Raw genomic sequence first — 19,904 nt, 5'->3', positions numbered from 1 at the left:
GGGGAACAAGAATATGAATTGATAGTCATAGTTATGTCATGAAACGAACGACAGGCCAAGATGAAGAAAATTTATGCATCATGAAAACAAAATAGAGATGGAAAGGTGAAATCTGAAATGGAGTAATATGGATCATTTATTGGAGGATTTTTGAATTCACAATGCAATAAAGGTGCAGAGTCATAAAGGCCAGAGGATATAGATGTGGAATTGTAGAAATGAGTTACGATAATGGGTGAAATTGGTAAAAGTTTGGTCAAGATGTGGACACAGACAACAAACGCCAACCAGGGATGTCTCTATATAATTGAATACACCATGATATGCCATGACATGGTCGAACGTGTATACTGCCTTGCACATCATGATATCATACAAGAAACGAACTAAAAAAGATGATATGACTAATGGCACCATCCTAATGTTGATGCTAAACATGGGAAGATGGAACACCTCCACAAGACCATAACATCCAACAGATCTACAGACCCATGCACAATCACTTCCAAATAAGATACAATGAAGGGCTATGAGTTACTTTCATCAAGGACTCGCAGATGCCAACAGATGCATGCCATCAATAAATATCCGCATGCAACATGGCCAAACGGTACATCATGTTTTTATCATGTGCAATAATCCACACATAAACATGCTAATGATGCCTGATGACAATATGAAATGGATGCATGCAACGACAGCATGATGCACCCTATACATGTAGTAGTATATAAAGCAGAGTGCATCCCTTTCAAACTACTTAAATGTAGTCTGTAGTGGAGCTCCATTGGCTTCAGGGCCTCCAGCAGTGTTGAACCCATCCTTGCGCCTTCCAAAAGGATTCTTCGAGTATGTAATCATAGGTCAAGGAAGGCATATGAAACAAATCAAAGGTGAGTAGTTCTAAATTAACTATTTCAAAGTCACTAGAATGAGAAATAAAATTGCATAGTATATCAAAGGATATTGTATCCGCATCCCACCACGTCCAGAACTGGGAATAACAGCTCCCTGCAAATTTTGGTGGACCATTGTAGCACTGCTCATGTCCTGCATCAAAAACCACAAACGTTTCCACTAATAAGGAAATGGGTTTGCAAGAAAAAGAACATCTCCATTCACCAAGGCGTAAATACATGGCGTTTAATCATCTGCAACAACACAACCAGTCTATCTACAAACTCACAAGAAAACTACTACTTACATCAAATTCGATGAAACAAACAGTATTTCTTTCCTGCCTCAAGAGCTTCATTTGCTTAAAACCAGGCTGTCTGTGACACCATAAAATACAGATTCAAAAAGTAGTACATAAATGATTTAAAGAGACAGAAAGTCGTTCGGACTTGCAAACTTTTTAATACACCAGGCCATGTGAATTTGATGGTGCCAGACACCAGATATGGAAATATAGGGAGTGAATTTAAAAGAGAGTACTATACCCACTGAAAAGGTTCCTCAGTTCTTCCTCAATTACATTCTCACCAAGATTCCCAATAAATAAGGTGTTGCAAGGAGGATTATCTTTACTGTTCTGCAAAAAAAAGATAAAAGAAAAATGATAATCAAGTTCTGTTGTCCAAATCATAAAGCGATCAAGCACGAATGTGAGATGAGTATTAAGCAAGAAATCAGACACAAACAGATGTCACAAAAGAATATTGACGTTACAATGAGCAGTTTTACAAGACTTCAACCACACAAGAGCAGTTTTATCTACATTGCACATTCCCAATTGTGGTGCGTTTTTTATCAGAATGTAAACCAATCGATGTGGAATGTAAGCCAATCGATGTGGAATATAAACCGAAAGAAAAAAGAAGATTACTCAATGATTTGCTCCAGTCGTTTCTATATCTTTCTACTCGTAAAAATGTTGCAGTCTATGGACTTTGTCACTTGGATAAGATAGCTAAGAAGAGAGTTAGTGGGTAAAAGAGAGGTGATCCAGTGACACTACAAACAAGGGTAGAAATTTTTTTATGGTAAGATTAAGTGGTAAGAACAATGCAGGGTTAATTTGTTTAACTATAATTCTTTATGGACATACAGAATAATTAATAATTAATTATGAATTCCTACATTTTTCCTGAAAATATAAACATGCATGATACTAATTAAATGATCTTGAAAAAAATTACAGTATTCTTTTCCAAATAACACTATCGGTATAATCATATCCCCATTGTTCAGTGTTCCGGAAAACTTATCACTTTCATATTCCATTTCCGGCTCTGCATTACCCTAGCGATCCACGCTCGAGGTAACATTGACAATGAGAATAAAGTGTTTTTTCCTAAAAAATGGACAGTCAAAAACCTATGAAAAAATTGATTTTAATACTAAAATGCATTTTTCACAACAATTCTTCACACCTCTCTCCAATAAGGCAAAAGGCAACATACAAAGCAAGATTGAGTTTTGTTTGCCCATGGAAATCAAAGGCAAACGACACTAAATATTTGAGCAGCGCCTTTTTCCCCAAGTTGCTCGTTTTCAAAAAATAATCACATGATAAACCTCACATCAAAATATCAAATTGTCAGGAAGAAAATACAACTGAATTAAATGATAAACCTCACATCAAAATATCAACTAAATTAGAAAATACAAAAAAAAAAAAGCTTGAACTTCAATTTGAATATCTAACAGTTCAGCAAGTAATTTTTTTTTGAGCTCCTCAAAAAATGCTTGCTAGTTGCTAACTTGCTAAGTTACTTAACATCTTGGCAGTTACTTATAAATCATGAGTTCCTCAAAGAATATATGAAAACAGCACAAAAACATGAACAGAAGCACTAGAATTGTACAGAAGAAAAATAGACTACAGTCGTCACCTGAACAGGTGCATATCCGCTAGGGGCTGGTAATGGAGCAGGTGTTGGCATTGGAACCGGAGCAACTGGGTAGGCTGCATATGGATCATATTGAGGAGGAGGTGGAGTGATGTACCTGAATCAATTCCAAGGATACACTGTTAACTGAAGGACAAGTTTTTTTAAGTGAATTTATAAACTATCTTCAATAATATCAAGCATTCTAAAAGATATGCCACTAACTCACTACAAAACTAACTGCTGAAATTTAGGATAACACATGAAGTAGATTCTTACGCTTGGTGGCCCCAAACAGGTGCTGGCGGAGGGTGGAAAGGAGATGGACTTGGGAAGCCTGTATGCGTATAGTCACCACCAGTTCTCAAGCGCTTACTTTGATCGATGGAGTTCGGATCAGCTACAACTCCTACAATAAGCATTAGCACAAAACTAAGCATAACCTAAATGATAAATAAGAGTCCGGGTCCTCTAAATCTGGGTACATCTTTATAACTGCTTTTCAAATCAAGCTACCTGTTCACTTTAACAACACCATTAACTCCATTAATTAGTGTGCTATTTTGTTATTTTTGTGCATTTAACTTTGTATTAACACCAAAGATTTCACGTATAAAGTAAAAGCCCCTTAACCCTTCGTCTTCCTCTGTTATGCCTGTCAAACTCTAAAGAAAAACAACGACAAATCCCCAAACTTCTAGTTTAGAGGGAGACACCATATTTTAAATATAATCCGTGTCCGATATGTATCCACATGTCCATATCGGACACACCACGGACACATATTGTATGTGATATACCTCAATTTTTTATATTTCACTGTGTCAGACACTTCTTATCAGTGACGGATGTGACACGCGTATCCGTGTCAATGTCACTTAACCAAACTTGAAGCTTTTCTTTGTCTTTCTCTAAACCCAACTGTTCTCCTACATGGTTTTCTTTCTCTATATACCTTGTTCCATTTGTAAATGTCATTGTCGGAGATAATTTCTAGTGGAGATTGTGATTTTGGAATTCAAGTTCCTTGGATTTTCATCATTTAGATTTCCTTTCGTTTTTTTACCTAAAGCTTCTTCAGATTTAAATTTCCAGATAAAAAACTTTACACTTCTAATTCCATCATTTGCCACATGACCAAATGAATTAATTGGCCATGCTTGTTGGATGAAATCGGTGAGTCACAGTTTGAGGGGGGTAGGAGATGGAGATGGAGATTTAAAGGAGGAAGAAAGTTTCTTTTGATACATGAACTTTTTCTACAGAGTTAAAAGGGTAATAAAACTAACAATGCAAACTGACAAGAAAAAAAGTCAAACAGAGTTAGTCGGGTTGTTAAAGTGGGACAGGTGTCTTATTTTTGTAACAGTTGCAGAGATTGAATCCCTGTACCCTGTTTTAGAGGAGTCAGACTTGATAAAAAAAAATGGTTAAAAGACAATGGCACATATCGGTGGGACCTTCTAGGTTGACTTAACTATAAAACAGGTCTGGCTCGGTTCAGAACCAAGTGGATTAAACGTGATTCCATCCAGATGCAAGAAGACTAAATGGGAACTGGATTCAAATACAAGATATTTGACAAACTAGAATGATCAAGACACATAATTCAACAATTTGGACTTACTGATGCAACAGACATCGGCCCAGTAGATGTACATTGATCATGTCATTCATAAAGGAGCAAGGTCATCTATTATTCCTTAATATTTCTGTTATCCTATACCCTTTTCTCTAGTAGTAATGCATATTCTCATCAGTAGCTTTTCATATATCTATGTCCAAATGCATCCAAAACACTGATGCAGACTCTATCCCTGCCTTTGCCTTTCCTGGTTAATATCGGGACAAAGAACATTTCCGATAGTCTGTGATAGAAACGATAACTCAATTAACAATTTCATGTCTGTTCTCCATTCTTTTGGAAGATCAAAGAGTATACTTGGAGTCCAATCTCCCGAGAGAAATTTCAAGTTCAAAGCAATCTATCTTCACAGGTAATTATACAGACCCAATCTCCTCAATAGGCAATCAGCATGGGATCTGGGTATTCAGCTTGAAGAGAGCTGGCTTCACTTTGATGGCATACCTTTTGAATACTTTGTAAGTTAGAAGGGTAACAATTTGAGACAGGGACGAGAGGACGACTCCTTCCTATGGTGGTGGAACTGTCATACCCTGTCTCTTATCCCAATGGGGTATGTTCAAAAGGCACCTAGCTCATGGGTCTTGACAGTAGCGCCAAGGTCTAGTCCCATATCAGTTAGGACTTAGGAAGCTATCCTAGATCTTGATAACAGTAATGATCTATCACATATGAATGTCCAGGCCTTTTGAGGAAAAACCAACACCCATGATGGGCTTGAAACCATCGTTGGCTATGTTGGGACAGTATCAACATTTCCATATGGGGATGGGTAACAAGCTAGTTGACAAATGTTTCGCTGTATGCTTTCTTCATCCTTGTATTTTAATAAATTTCACCGAGGAAAAATTTTCATTTAGACAACTTGACGCCATTGTCTCTTCCCTCGTTCCTCTTCAATTAAAGTTCTCTATATGCCTAATATAAATATTACATTATAGTGTACTATGCTTAAATAGAATAAAGCCCCACCTCATTTGAGTCATTTCATAAAAAGCTTCTTCACCATTTCAGTAAAAACAGACATTAATTATTGTTTATATGGTAAACCGGAGCTGACTTCACTTTGATAGCATCAGGCTGATCATGAGGAGGTCATTTAGTAGCTTTTTTTTATCGATAAAATTCATTCATTAAGATTTCATAATTTACACGAGTTTACAACTATTGGTTATTGTAGCAAGATTCTACAAGGTACCGCAAGTACCCCATCCCATTTACAATCCCATTTCACAATACAAGAGTGTTCCAATTACAAATAAATTTTTGATAAGTCACCCCTTTGAAACTAGGATTAGTGCATGCCCAATGATGCAACTCCACTTTGTTCCCTTTCGAACACTGTGCAAATCCCTTTCCACTTGCTCAAAGACCCTACTATTTCTCTCTTTCCACAATATCCAAACAATAGCACTAGGAGGTCATGTTGTCGCTAAAAGGACTCATCAGAGGGATTAGATTTTTAAGGACTTCGGAGACATACCTTTCGAGTACTATGTAAGCTAGAGGGGACAAAAAACTCGGACAAGAATGACTCCTTCCAGTGGTGGTGGGACTGTGACACCCTGTGTGTAAAGCCCAATGGGGTGTGCTGGAAAGGCACCTAGTTCATGAGTCTTCATGATAGAGCCAAGGTCTAGTCTGATATCAGTTAAGAAGCTATCATAGATCTTGGATACAAAAAATATTTATTACATACTAATTATTTTTATATGTACGTTATCTTACGTTTGGCTCTAATAAATTTCTCTAACCCGAGGTGGGGGTGGGGGGGATGTGGAATTCACTTAATTTGGAATTTTAAGATAAAATTTACTATAACTTGTTGTGTAAACCATTTGTGTGTGATGATTTAATATAAATCAAGTACAGCATTGGATAACACTTAATATCAAACATACATACCCCTTCTGAAACTGTAACCTAGCATGTTTAAATAACATCAGATAGACTATGACAATTCTATTTGAATGAAATCCAAACCCATTATCTCTTAAAACATTCATGTCTTCAATTCCATCTCTCTACGGATTATACACAAAATGCGTACAGAGAAATCATAGATATTTCTTGCTTTCCTCTTCAATTCCAATATATCCCTCCTTGAAAACCTCGTAACTCGTTCTTTATTTCTAGCCATATTTCCTTTGCTTCCAAATGGATATTTTAAAACACATTCCTCTCACTAAATTTTCACTTACACACATTTCTCACAATCGTTTCTTTATTTCTCAACATAGAACGCAATCAACACACAAACAATATAAGACATGTTCTATACATTGTACTATATATATCAAAAACAAAACCTTACCTCTTTTCACAAAAAGATTCTTCTTCGCCATTTCAGTATGCAACACTGCCTTAGACTCCGCGTCAAAAACCATATCCTAAAATGCCCAACACAACAATAAAATAAACTTAACTATAAAAAACACAAAAAGCAAAATTAATAATAAAAGAATAGTTATACCTGAAGAGCATCTCTAGCAGCAATAGCAAAATGAGAAGAAGAAAATAAAGCGAAGCCCATTGGTGGTTCTACTTTAAAGTTAACTTGTGAAGCTTCATAACCTGGTAACCATCTTAACAAGTTTTGCAACTCTCTTTCTTTTACATCTCCCGGTAAACCTGATATAAATATTGTACGCAGCTTAAAAAATCAAAAATAAAACACAAAGTCAGTAATTTAAGGATAGAGAAAAAAAAAAAAAAAAAAGATTATTTCGTTTACCTCGTCTGTAGTGGGAGTTGGTATTTGAGGTGGGATTTGTTGTGGTTGTGGTTGTGGTTGTTGTTGCCATTGGTGATGGAATGGATGAATACCAGTTCCTGCCATGGCGGGTTTTTTTATTTTTAGTGTTGGGAATTATTTTATTTTATTTTTAATATTTGGTTATTGTTCTTCTTCAATTCAATTTTAGGACACGGGTGTTTTTAAACCTTAAAAGTATCTTACGTAAGACAGGTTAAGAATAAAGCCCATCTCGTAACTAATGATAAAGGCTAGAATGGTCATACCACTCATACCAGGTTGGCTGCAAAGGAGCCCAGGAAGGTTGGTCACTGCTATTATGGGGGAGTTGAGAATAGTTTTTTTTTTTTTTTTTTTTTACTAATATTATAACATTTATAAGAAATAGACAATAGAGATATTTTAATATCCATTAGCATTTTAAATACAGTACGTCATTAGATCGCGTTGACATTAATTTGAAGTTTAGAAGCAATACCATTTACTTTTGCAATTTGATGATGCCTGAAAAGAAAATTCACCATCACATGTATAACTGAACGACCGCCGTCTGTTGTGCTTGATTGACCGAGTAAATTAGATTTTATTCCAGTAAGGGAGGGGAAAAAAATGAGGTTGCACAATTGTACTTCTTTCCTTAACTATATCTAAACTTTGATATAGTCGCTCAAAGGGTATTTCAATTTTTTTATTTGTTTTTCTCACTACGATCGTTAAATGTGCTCTTACGTACACTACACAAATAACATTTTTTTTATTTTTTTTTATTTTTTTTTTCTCCATAAGCAAAAATTTGGATTGATGAAAGGTGGTTGGTTGGGGGCGTACACTATACAAATAACATTTTTTTTTCTTAGTAAGCAAAAATTTGTATTGATGAAAGGTGGTTGTGTAGGGGGGGGGTTTTGTATTGATGAAAGGTTGTGGGGGTGGGGGTGGGGGGAGGAGAGTACATGAGGAGTTACTTACAGTCTACTCACACAGTAGCACTATAAGAACTTAACAAAACCTATAATAAACATATTCTGGAACCTCCCATTTGGTTATCTATGAGGGTTTTACAATAAAAACAACTTGATCATTGTCTTGCAAACTGACCAAGTACTTTGCCAATTGATCTGCTGTGAAATTAGCTTCTCTCCAAACTGGAGTCAATTTGCAATAGTCTAAAAGAGTTATGCATCTTTGTCATCTCTGCTTCATATACCAAGGTACACTTGAAGTTCCAAAAACATTAACTGCAGATGTCGAGTCTGACTCCACCCATACCTTCCTCCAATTTCTCTTAATAACATACTCCACCGCCTCTAGAATTGCTAAACATTACATTCAGCTATGAAATTCGTCTGATGACCAATATTCCTGCAAAGACACGCTAGGAACAGACATTCATAATTTCTAAAGCACACACCATAGCCTGAAGGGCCAGAATTACCACAAGAAGCCCCATCGACATTAGCTTTTATGATATCACCCTCGGGTGGGTACCATTTGCAATCCTTAATCCTAGGTGCCCTCCCTAGCTTGTCTTGCAAACCCCAATTCTTCAAGATACGAGACTCACTACCCCCTCTTTTCATCTGACCTATAGCAAGGCAGTAAGAAAATTGGATATTAGTCCTCAATTGAGCTTTTCTTTGACATGGACTCAGCTATTTCCCTTCAAAGATGCATCGATTTCTACTTCTCTAGTTGATGACCATGCCTGCTAATACCGTTGACACCCACAACTGCTTAACGAGAGAACTGCTTCTTCTATGTAGCCTAAGTGTCTCCGAAAAATTTGTAAAATTGTCGTTACATCCAAATTGAAATCCAGCCCATTCCCATAACTTCTTTGCCTCTGTACAATCCCACAAAATATGTTGGAGTGTATCAGCCGCATTACATCCCATGTAGCATCTGGAAACTAGTTTAACACCTCTTTTTTGGAGAGACTCATCAGTGGCAGCATAGTTCCTCAATAGCTTCCAAGCAGTGTACCCGAGATTTTTGGTTGCAACCAATTGTGCCACAAATGTTTGCACTACCAAGAGCCTGGTGCTCTCCTTCTAATTGTCTCAAATGCAGATTGAACCGAAAATTGACCTTGTTGGTCAGGCTTCCAAATCACATGGTCTGCCCCATTGATTGTCACACCCCGAATTTCGACAGAATTCGGAAAAACATTATTTGTTCCCGACTCTTCGATTTCCGAGGTGTGACGCACTCTCCACTTCCAAAAACCCATAAATAGTTTAAATATGCGGATAATAAAAAAACCAATAAAATTTTCAATTAAACAAATGTCCTCTTCATTACAAAAATTTACAAATGAAAATACAAATAACTTTGTCTCGACTGAAACTCTATATCACCTCGAGGGAAAACAAAACATATCCTGAGATGCAGGATTTAAGTTAAACCCTGCAATCATAAGAATGACTTGAAGAGCTCGAGGGATAGACCATGCACCATCAGAGATAATACTGCTAACCTTAGCTTTACATCCCTTGAGAACCTCTGGTTGTAATTGCAGCCTCTGTTGAATTGATTGCTCCCCAATCTAGCAGTCTCTCTATAGATCTACCTTCTCACCTGAGCCCAAAATCCACTGAGCCTTAGAAGAAACTTCAGGCAAAGCCCACTTAATTCATGGCCATATAGTAGACTTTGCATAGTAGTTTATCAACTCCCCGTCTCTAGTAAAAGTCATAGTAGACTACACAAATAACATATATCCATGTGACTGATTGCAATTTTAAGCTGTAGATTGCAATATTAATGAAAGATGGGATAATTCGGATTTTTGGAAAAAGTCACCCGTGAACTTGCCCCCGATAACCACTTACCCACTAAACTTATTTCTAAGCGAAAAAAACCCTCAATTTGCTAATGTCAAACGCAGTTGTTAGTTGGGTTGCTACCGTTAGTAAGATATGACGTATTTCGTTCGGTAGATTACGTCATATTTATTTTTTCTGGAGTGGTGTGTGCCCCTTGATGAGTTGGATAGTCAATGCTAACTCAAATTAGTCAAGTTAAACTCCCCAATTGAAACCCTAGTTTTCATTTCTCAAGTCAAAATTTCCACGCTTACAAAATTAAAATCAAGCCCAACCCAATAGCCAATAGCCAATAGCTTCAGACGAACTCTTCTCTTCTCCAACTCCAAACCCTATCACAAATTCCAAACCCTAGTTTTACATATTACAGGAGGGGGGGGGGGGGTCCTAACATAAAAATATATTATATACTGCAGTATGATAGTTAGAGATATGTAACTTAAGTTGTCATATGCATAAATGGTATTGTTCGGCTCTATGTTTCCAAACATAAGGTTTGAGTAGTCTGCAGATATATGTTGTAAAAAGTGACATAACATATAAGTATGACAGTTATAGTATCATATTTTCTTGTAAAGCTTATATACGACAAGAGTATGAACATTCATTGTTCATAGTCCAATAGAGTATGAACATTCAGTTAGACTATGAACACTGAATGTTCATAGTCCAACAAGAGCATAGGACTATGAACATTCATTGTTCATTGTTCATAGTCCAATTTTAGACTATGAACAATGAATGTTCATACTCTTGTCGTATATAAACTTTACGAGTATATATGACATTATAACTGTCATACTTATATGTTATGTCACTTTTTACAACATACATCTACAGACTACTCAAACTTTCTGTTTGGAAACATAGAGCCGAACAATACCATTTATGCATATGACAACTTAAGTTATATATCTCTAACTACCATACTGCAGTATATAATCTATTTTTATGTTAGAATCCCTCTTGTAATATGTAAAACTAGGGTTTGGAATTTGTGATAGGGTTTGGAGTTGGAGAAGAGAAGAGTTCGTCTGAAGCTATTGGCTATTGGGCTGGGCTTGGTTTTAATTTTGTGGGCGTGAGAATTTTGACTTGAGAAATGAGAACTAGGGTTTCAATTTGGGAATTTTAACTTGACTAATCTGAGTTTGCATTGACTATCCAACTCATCAAGGGGCACACACCACTCTAGAAAAATTAAATATGACGTAATCTATCGAACGAAATACGTCATATCTTACTAACGGTAGCAACCCAACTAACAGCTGCGTTTGGCATTAGCAAGTTGAGGGTTTTTTTTCGCTTAGAAATAAGTTTAGGGAGGTAAGTGGTTATCAGGGCAAGTTCAAGGGTGACTTTTGCCAAAAATCCTTAAAGATGTAACGATTACTCTTACAATATCAATTCCAAAGGATCAAATTTTTTTAGTCTGCATGTTTCCTTGGAATATGGCATGTATCCGGATTCCGGATCCTGTGTCCAAAAAATATTACGGATTTGGCTTTCTATTGAAGAGTGTATTCAAATGGTCGAGAAGTCAATAGATGAGATCGCCAATGTTTTAAAAATGATATAAATGTATTCAGCTTCTGATGTGCTGACTTTGGCATTACAAAAAATCTGAATCACTTGCAGATACACATGAAAATTGGCACACCCATGAACAAACAACCTCGCACAAAGATGGACTCAAACACATTAAATTACACACGCACGTAGTCAACCACACCCAGTCATGCACAAAGTCTGCAAAGCTGTCAGTTATCAGCTAGTCGGGCACATTTTAGACAACTAGTGAAATAGTTAACTCTTAACTCACTAATATATCGGGAGAAAACTCATCCATCGTTCTGAATAATCTCGATTAAAATACCATATGGCGGACTCATTCACTGGTTGACTTGCAGTATATGTACTAAGATATTTAGCACCTAAGAAAACCTCCAGAAAGCATAGAACAGCTTTCTGATACTTGGTCAGAGATTCTTCAATGTTGTAAACTTCCTTACCATGCCTCAGTTCTCCTATAATAACATGGCAGTTCAAATTACTCAATAATACAAACCAGAGATGACCCTTCAAATTCTCTGTATCTTCTCTATTTTCTGTTCTCTGCTTGCTAATTTCGTAGCAGGTAGGAATATTAGTCACGGCGGAGGGGTATCTGATTTCCACGTTGGTGTGGTTCTTGATATGGATTCAACCATTGGCAGAGTTGGGTGGAACTGCATGGAAATGGCACTCTCCGATTTCTATACCACAAATGCTGACTACAGAACTAGGCTGTCCCTTCATTTGAGAGATTCTCAAGGAGACAATGCCAAAGCTGTGCTTTCTGGTATTCATTTATTTTCCTGACTTAATATATAGTTAGTTTTTGTATTTTGGTATATAATATCTCCGCAGAGATTCTGCAGTAAGAGTCGTGAGCCTTTCTGTATCTAGTATATAGCACCATAAAAGTTAAAGGCCCTGACCCCGGCCTGTGACAAAAATGATCTCGCGAATATAGGGTCCTTTGAAATTCAGAAATCACATCCATTAGTTTGAAATGATTAGCAAAATGTTGGAACTAGCATGTGCCCACTGTGTTTAGTTTCTCGTCCACCAATAAATTCTGGTTAGTGCATCAAGTAAATAAAGTTCTAAAGCCAATCCAATTGCAGTGCACGACTTCTGGCGCTTATATTTGTACGTAATAATTGTATAATCACTAGAAATTGCTGATTTTTTCTATTGAATGATGAATTTTGATTTTGATTTTTTTTTATAAATTGTCAAAGCAGTTATAGACTTGTTACAGAATGTAGAGGTACAAGCCTTAATTGGCATTCAAAAATCATCCGAGGAAGATATTGTGATAGATCTTGGAGACAAAGCACATGTGCCCATCATTTCTTTCTCTGCTACAAGTCTATCCGTGTCTTCCAGATCACCTTATTTTATCCGAGCAACTCAAAATGACTCTGCTCAAGTAAATGCAATTACTTCCATCATACAAGCTTTCAGATGGAGGGAAGTCGTCATTATCTATGACAACTCTGACTATGGGAATGGAATCACACCTTATCTAATTGACGCCTTGCAAGAAGAACAAATAAGAGTTCCCTATAAGAGTGTCATTTCTGTTTCCGCTACGAATGACGAAATCCGTTTAGAGCTTTATAAGCTGATGAACATGCAAAATAGGGTGTTCATTGTTGATATGTCAGATTCTTTAGGTTCTCGGCTCTTTCTAATTGCAAACGAGATAGGAATGGTGAGCGAGGGGTATGTGTGGATTATCACAGACCGACTTACGAATCTCTTGGAATCAATGGATACTACCGTCATTGCATCTATGCAAGGCGTCTTGGGCATAAAACCATATATTAATGCATCACTGGAATTGTATTATTTCACAAACAGATGGAAAAAGATGTTTCACCAGGATCTTAACATTTATGGGCTTCGAGCATATGATACTATCTCAACTCTTGCTATGGCTGCCGAGCGAGTTGGTGCAACAAAGTCCCTGTTCGAAAAGCCAAGAACCAAAAGCAACCTCACAGACATTACAAGCATTAAGACCTCTGGAACAGGACCAGAACTTCTGGATGCTATTTCAAAAACTAGATTCAAAGGACTAAGTGGTGATTTCTATTTCATTAACGGGCAACTCCAGTCACCTGTACTCCAGATACTCAATGTAATTGGAAATGGAGAAAGGGAGATTGGATTCTGGATACCTGAACATGGAATTTCAAAGGATTTGAACTTGCCAAGTCATCAAATGTATACGACGTCAATGGCTAATTTTAGAGCTATCATTTGGCCAGGAGAGTCAGTGACTGTTCCCAAGGGTTGGGTGATTCCAACAAGAGGTAAGAAACTCAGGGTCGGAGTTCCAGTGAAAGCCGGTTTTAATGAAATTGTCAAAGTGGAGCGAGATATGTACACTAACAAAACAGCCATCACAGGGTATGCTATAGATGTTTTCAATTTGGTTATGGCAGCATTACCATATTTTGTAGCATATGAATTTGTGCCCTTCATGAATGCCGATGGTTCTAGTTCTGGGAGTAATGATGAATTGGTCTATCAGCTCCATACTGAGGTAACCCCCCCGCATGTATCATCTCAAATCGATTATTTCAAACAGTGGCATATTTCATTTTTCATTCGTTCTCTTTGAAAACGTTGATGCTTATTCTTCTTCTTCTTTGTGATATCTGGAAACAGAGATTTGATGCTGTTGTGGGGGATACAACAATAACATCTAAACGATCCATGTATGCAGACTTCACATTGCCATACACGGAAGGAGGAGTTTCAATGATGGTAGCATTGAAAGATGATTCGAAAAAGAACACCTGGATCTTCTTGAAGCCTCTTACAACGGATTTATGGCTAACTAGTGGAGCATTCTTCATTCTCACCGGGTTTGTGGTTTGGGTTCTTGAACATCCGATAAATGATGATTTTAGAGGCTCGCCTTCTGAACAAGTTGGCATGATCTTCTGGTTTCCAATGTCAACTCTCGTTTTTGCACACAGTTCAGTAAATAAACTCATGAACTCAAAATGCATATTCAGAATAGAAACCTCTGCAACTGCCTACTTATACATAAAGAAGATGGTTGATGCATTTTAATATTTACCACACATCTAGTACATACACCACATGCATGTCTTAGAACAACTAGCTAGCTAGCAACTCACCCAAGTTAATTTTATCTTTGTGCATTTAGGATGTTGCTTTATGCATGTTTGAAGAGATCATGTTGAAGTATTTGAAGTATGAGGGCATGCGCCCCTTAGTTTGTTCCTTACATGAGAGCGGGCGCCCCCGACCTATATATTGTTGACGTATGTAAAGTCCCACATTTCTACAAGTGTGGACTATCAGTTTGGTATGAGTTTGGTATGCCAAACTGAACCGTATCTAGTCTTTTCTATTCTCATGTATTCGGGTACTTAAACACCCAAGGTAGGTTAAGTATATATATGAAACTTTGGGTAGAGTATGAGTGAACTCTTTCTAGCTCTCTTCTTCAAGCCTCCACTCTTCTCCATTCTCCTTCTTGGTTTCCCTATTACAACAATGTCACAACTCTCCTAGCATCACCATTAACATGGTATCAGAGCATTAGGTTCAAATCTAAATTTAGTGGTATCCCCAAAATTAGTATATAAAAAAAAAAAAATCCATTCTTTTTCAGTTAAGTATTCAAGTTTCAATTTTTTTCATAAGAAAAGACCAACAAAGTTTGAAGTTCTTCTGTCTCGATTCATAGGCACGCGCCCATACGATTCATGGGCAGCGGCGCCATTGAAGAATAGGGTTAGAGAGAGAGTTCACTCATACTCTACCCAGAGTTTTATATATATATATATATATATATATACCTTGGGTGTTAAGGTACCCCAATACATGAGAATAGAAAAAACTAGATACGGTTCAGTTTGGCATACCAAATTGATAGTCCACACTTATAGAAACGTGGGACTTTACATACATAAACAATATATAGGGGGCACCCGCCCTCATGTAAAGAGCAAAATAAGGGGTGCATGCTCTCATACTTCAAATACTTCAACAGATCAAAGTATATATAGGAAAACATATAAAATAGAGAACCCATTTTGTTAATTGCGTGAGGCATCAAAGGGGGAGCTTAGTTTGTAAATTAAGGAACTTACACCTTATTTTGATTTGCAAATCACATATATGTACTTAATATATTTGAAAATATTGCCATTATAGAGGAAGATGACAAATAATAGATATCTAAAATGTGGATCAGTGTTTAGAAAATTGGACCGTGGTTGAACGGGGTCTGACCGGAACTGGTAAATTTTCGGTTCGGATCAGTTAAAACTTGAGTTTTTGGTTGGACCCTTGGTCTAAGTTTAAAGCTTATTATAATTTTTTTTTTTGATAATGTGGGGAGTTGAACATAGCACCTAAGTAAGATAGTCCAAACTCCGAACCAACATACTACTATGTGTTTATTTTATAAAATATTCATTTTGATATATAATACCAATTAATATTGAATTAAAATATGTATTTATTCACTTTATTATTGTAATTATTAAAAATTTTGCTAAATAAACATCAATACCAAGTCGAACCATGATTGAACCATTTTAACAAAAAATTGGTTCGATCACCGGTTTGGTTTTCAAAACATTGATGTGGATTCTTCATCCTTGGGCCTTGCCTTGCAGCTTGTATCAGATCAAATAAAGTTTCTTCCATAATTAAAATTTTAGCTTTCTTAATACGTAATTCAAACTAATTTTAGATTAAGATATGTCATAAACAGTTAATTTGTGCGCATTGATTGCAGGAGAAAGAATAATGAGTAACTTAACTCGATTTGTAGTGGTAGTATGGATTTTTGTCGTGCTCATATTGAACTCGAGTTACACGGCTAGCTTGTCGTCAATGCTAACCGTGCAAAGCCTCCAACCTGTTGTGGCTAGCATTGAAGAACTTAAACAGAATGGAGATAATGTGGGTTACCAAGAAGGGTCCTTTGTTGCAGATATATTAAAGCAAATGAGCTTTAATGAATCTAACATTACGCCATTTAGCTCTCCTGTGGAAATGATTAAAGCTTTACAAAAGGGAAGTCAAAATAATGGTGGAATTAGTGCTTTCTTTGGTACAGTGCCCTACATAAAGCCTTTTCTAGCAAAGTACTGCAATGAGTACACGATGATTGGTCCTATAAATAAGACAGACGGATACGGGTTTGTAAGTTTTCTCTTCTTCCCTCCACACTATCTTTTAAATCTGAAAGTTATCTATGCATAGAGCGATATCTGTTCATCTTCGAAATTCCTTATTTACCTCAGTTTAGTATGTCGCTTTTTGAAAAAAGTAAACCATTAGCTGCTAAACTCAGCTCAAACTTCGTACATGCGATTTTTAAGCTTCTATTGTTCTAGCTCAACTATGTGTACGTTAAGGTGAACATTACCACTCAGACGTCAGATGAAATAATGTCAAATGTTAACCAGTTAAGCACGTCATCAATTATAAATATACTCTACTTCAGCTGCCAATCCCTTTCTAGTTACTTTTCTTTTACTTTTCACGAGCATGTTCAAACAGTATGGTTTCAGTTGACTATTAACGAAGAACATACATGGCCAAAGAGAAAGAAAATAGAATCGTGCATGATGTCAATGGTGTTTTGATTCTAATTATTGCTCAATTTGCAGTGGAAGGTATACGTACATTTGCATTGATTCATCTGATTATTGTTGGGATAATTTGCAGGCTTTTCCAAGAGGGTCACCCCTAGTGGCTGATGTTTCTAGAGCACTATTGAATGTATCAGATGGTAGTGAGATGAAGAAATTGGACCGGGCATTGTTTGGAACGCAAACCACTTGTTCAGATCCGAAAAATAATGTTGTTTCAAATAGTGTCAACTTAAATAGCTTTCGGGGTCTCTTTATCATCACAGGAACGGTTTCAGGCCTTGCCTTAATTGTATTCTTGGTCATTTTCATCTACAAGCACAAACATGTTTGGACTACAGCTGCTTCAGATAATACCGTCTGGACAAAAATCAAAACAATGCTCCGACAATATGACCAAAAGGACCTGCCCTCCTATGGTTTCAGAAGAGTTGCTATTGAGAGGCAGAGATCAGTGGAGGTTGGAGACATTGAAGCTTCACCAAGCTTCACCACCATATCAACCTACTCATATGGAAACACTTCGCCATTTGAAGGAAGGATACCAATAGATCTTGACACCGTTTGGTTGAGTCCGACTGCCTTGGAAGAAATGGAAAATGTAAGACTATCAGATTGACCTGAGTACTTCAATTAGTTCACAGTTGTTCCAAGTCCAGTAATAGTCTAAGTCCCACGTACTGACATCAACTTGTATCAACACAGAAATGTAACAGAAAGAAAGCATTGCTCTTGTTTTTGATCTGTCAAATATTTGTACTGTCAAGTATGCAGCTCCACCTAGTTGTGGCGGTTTGCCAGTTTCGGTTGGTTAAGAAAAATATTGTGGATGGGTTGTATACATTTCAAGTGTGGAGTCTTGAACCAGGTCTTGCGTTGTGTCCAGTCTCTTCAGTTTCAGATATCAACCTTTTTCACGTTCCATTAAGCTGGGATACATTTCAAAAATGTCTTTGCTGGTTCTCTCCCTTCAAAATTAGCTCACATTGTGATAAATTAGAGAGAGAGAGATTTGAGAATATTTACTTGATTGATTTATAAAGAAATTACAATTGTTTATATAGAGGTTACTAGTTCTAAATAGAGATTACAAATTAAATAGAAACAAAACAGTCGGTGTGACTTGAGAGACATGAGGCGCGGGGTGCGCTCGGGTTGAGCCTTGGACGAGCGCAGGTCGCGCTCTGCACATACTGTATCTCCTGGACTCTCGTCAAGGCATGGGTGCAGGTTGCGCTCTATCATGCTTTGGTTGAGCGCAGGTTGCGCTCTTCACTATGACATGAAGAACAACTTCTAATACTCCCCCTCAAGTTGGAGAGTGAATATCAAAAACTCCCAACTTGTGAATTAATCTTAGAAAGGTGTCCTTGCTGAGAGGTTTAGTAAAGGCGTCAGCCACCTGATCTGAGGATGAAATGAACGTAGGAGATAGTAACTTGACCTGTATCTTGTCGCGTAAGGAATGATAGTCCAATTCGATGTGCTTCGTTCGTTCATGAAAAACTAGATTTTGAGAGAGATGAAGGGTGGCTTGATTGTCACAGAACATGTTCATCGGAGAAGGATGCGAGATGCCGAAGTCAGAGAGAAGATACTTCAACCATTGAAGTTCACACGCCAGAGTAGCCATGGAACGATATTCGGCTTCAGCAGAAGAATGGGATATAGTGCTCTGTTTCTTTGTTTTCCGGGATATAGGGCTAGAACCAAGAAAAGTGCAATAACCACTAGTAGAACGACAACTGACAGGGCAGCCAGCCTAATTAGAGCCACATAAACCAGAGATGTGTAAAGAACTATTAGCGGATAAGAGAATCCCTTTGTTGATCGAACCTTTAAGATAGCGGAGTATACGATGAGCATCATCTAAATGTGGAGTCCGTGGGACTGCATGAAGCGGCTGAGATAATTAACAGAATAAGTGATATCTAGACGTGTAACTGTGAGATATAAGAGACTCCCAATCAAGCGACGATAGACTGTAGGATCTTGAAGTAATGTGCCATCATCGGTATGGAGGTTGATGTTTTGTTCCATAGGGAACTCAGAAATACGACCACTAGTGGTACCACAATCAGACAGAATGTCCACAAGAAATAATCCTTCTTTGGAACGAGCAACCTCGATACCCTAGAAATATTTTAGATGCCCCAAGTCCTTGATATAGAACTTTGCTTCTAAAAATTTCTTCAAGTTCTGAATGAGAGATGGATTGTTGCCCGTGATCAGAATGTCATCCCCATATACAAGGACAAATGTAGAATCAGAACCACAAATATTAATGAATAGAGAATAGTCAGACTTAGACTGAGTGAAGCCGGCAGTGATAAGAGTGGTAAATAGTTTGGCAAACCATTGCCGAGAAGCCTGCTTGAGTCCATATAAGGACTTATTGAGGCGACATATCCTGTTCTCCCCCTGTTTGGCGAATCCAGGAGGTAATATCATATAAATAGTTTCATCCAAATCGCCTCGGAGAAAGGCATTGTGGACATCCAGCTGATGAAGAGCCCAATGTCTGATAGCAGTAATGGAGAGAAGTAATCGAACAATGACTAATTTTGCAACGGGTGCAAAAGTGTCATGATAGTCTTGGCCTTCAATCTGATTGTAACCCTTGGTAAAAAGACGAGCTTTGTAACG

At 37.3% G+C, this 19,904-nt stretch overlaps 2 protein-coding genes across 6 annotated transcripts; one reads left to right on the top strand and one right to left on the bottom strand.

Moving 5' to 3' along the window:
• Positions 1-520: 520 nt before the first annotated feature.
• LOC147508678 (RNA-binding (RRM/RBD/RNP motifs) family protein) lies at positions 521-7,946 on the bottom strand. 4 transcript variants are annotated; one of them, XM_086601074.1, is made up of 9 exons: positions 7,713-7,946; positions 6,953-7,110; positions 6,794-6,869; positions 3,114-3,243; positions 2,838-2,952; positions 1,443-1,534; positions 1,205-1,274; positions 968-1,050; positions 521-853 (listed from the first exon to the last, which is right to left on the bottom strand). In XM_086601074.1, the coding sequence occupies exons 1-9, from the start codon at positions 7,756-7,758 to the stop codon at positions 757-759; spliced, it is 867 nt and encodes a 288-aa protein (XP_086457200.1). In that variant the 5' UTR covers positions 7,759-7,946; the 3' UTR covers positions 521-756. The 4 variants fall into 4 exon arrangements, with proteins under 4 accessions (XP_086457200.1, XP_086457201.1, XP_086457198.1 ...); XM_086601075.1 differs by having other exon boundaries at positions 6,953-7,132; positions 7,713-7,883; XM_086601072.1 differs by lacking the exon at positions 7,713-7,946 and adding an exon at positions 7,214-7,570 and having other exon boundaries at positions 6,953-7,132.
• A 4,041-nt stretch (positions 7,947-11,987) lies between these two features.
• On the top strand, positions 11,988-18,143 carry LOC147508677 (glutamate receptor 2.8-like). Of its 2 annotated transcripts, none has more exons than XM_086601071.1 (5): positions 11,988-12,400; positions 12,849-14,158; positions 14,284-14,596; positions 16,397-16,806; positions 17,335-18,143. In XM_086601071.1, exons 1-5 carry the CDS (start codon positions 12,133-12,135, stop codon positions 17,875-17,877), a joined length of 2,844 nt encoding a protein of 947 aa, XP_086457197.1. In that variant the 5' UTR covers positions 11,988-12,132; the 3' UTR covers positions 17,878-18,143. The 2 variants fall into 2 exon arrangements, with proteins under 2 accessions (XP_086457197.1, XP_086457196.1); XM_086601070.1 differs by having other exon boundaries at positions 12,846-14,158.
• Positions 18,144-19,904: the final 1,761 nt, after the last annotated feature.

This window comes from Coptis chinensis, chromosome 3 (assembly GCF_015680905.1).
Source record: "Coptis chinensis isolate HL-2020 chromosome 3, ASM1568090v1, whole genome shotgun sequence".
NCBI classification, from domain to species: domain Eukaryota; kingdom Viridiplantae; phylum Streptophyta; class Magnoliopsida; order Ranunculales; family Ranunculaceae; genus Coptis; species Coptis chinensis.
The sequence above is the reverse complement of the archived record's forward strand: the minus strand, read 5'-3'. Positions and strand labels throughout refer to the sequence as shown.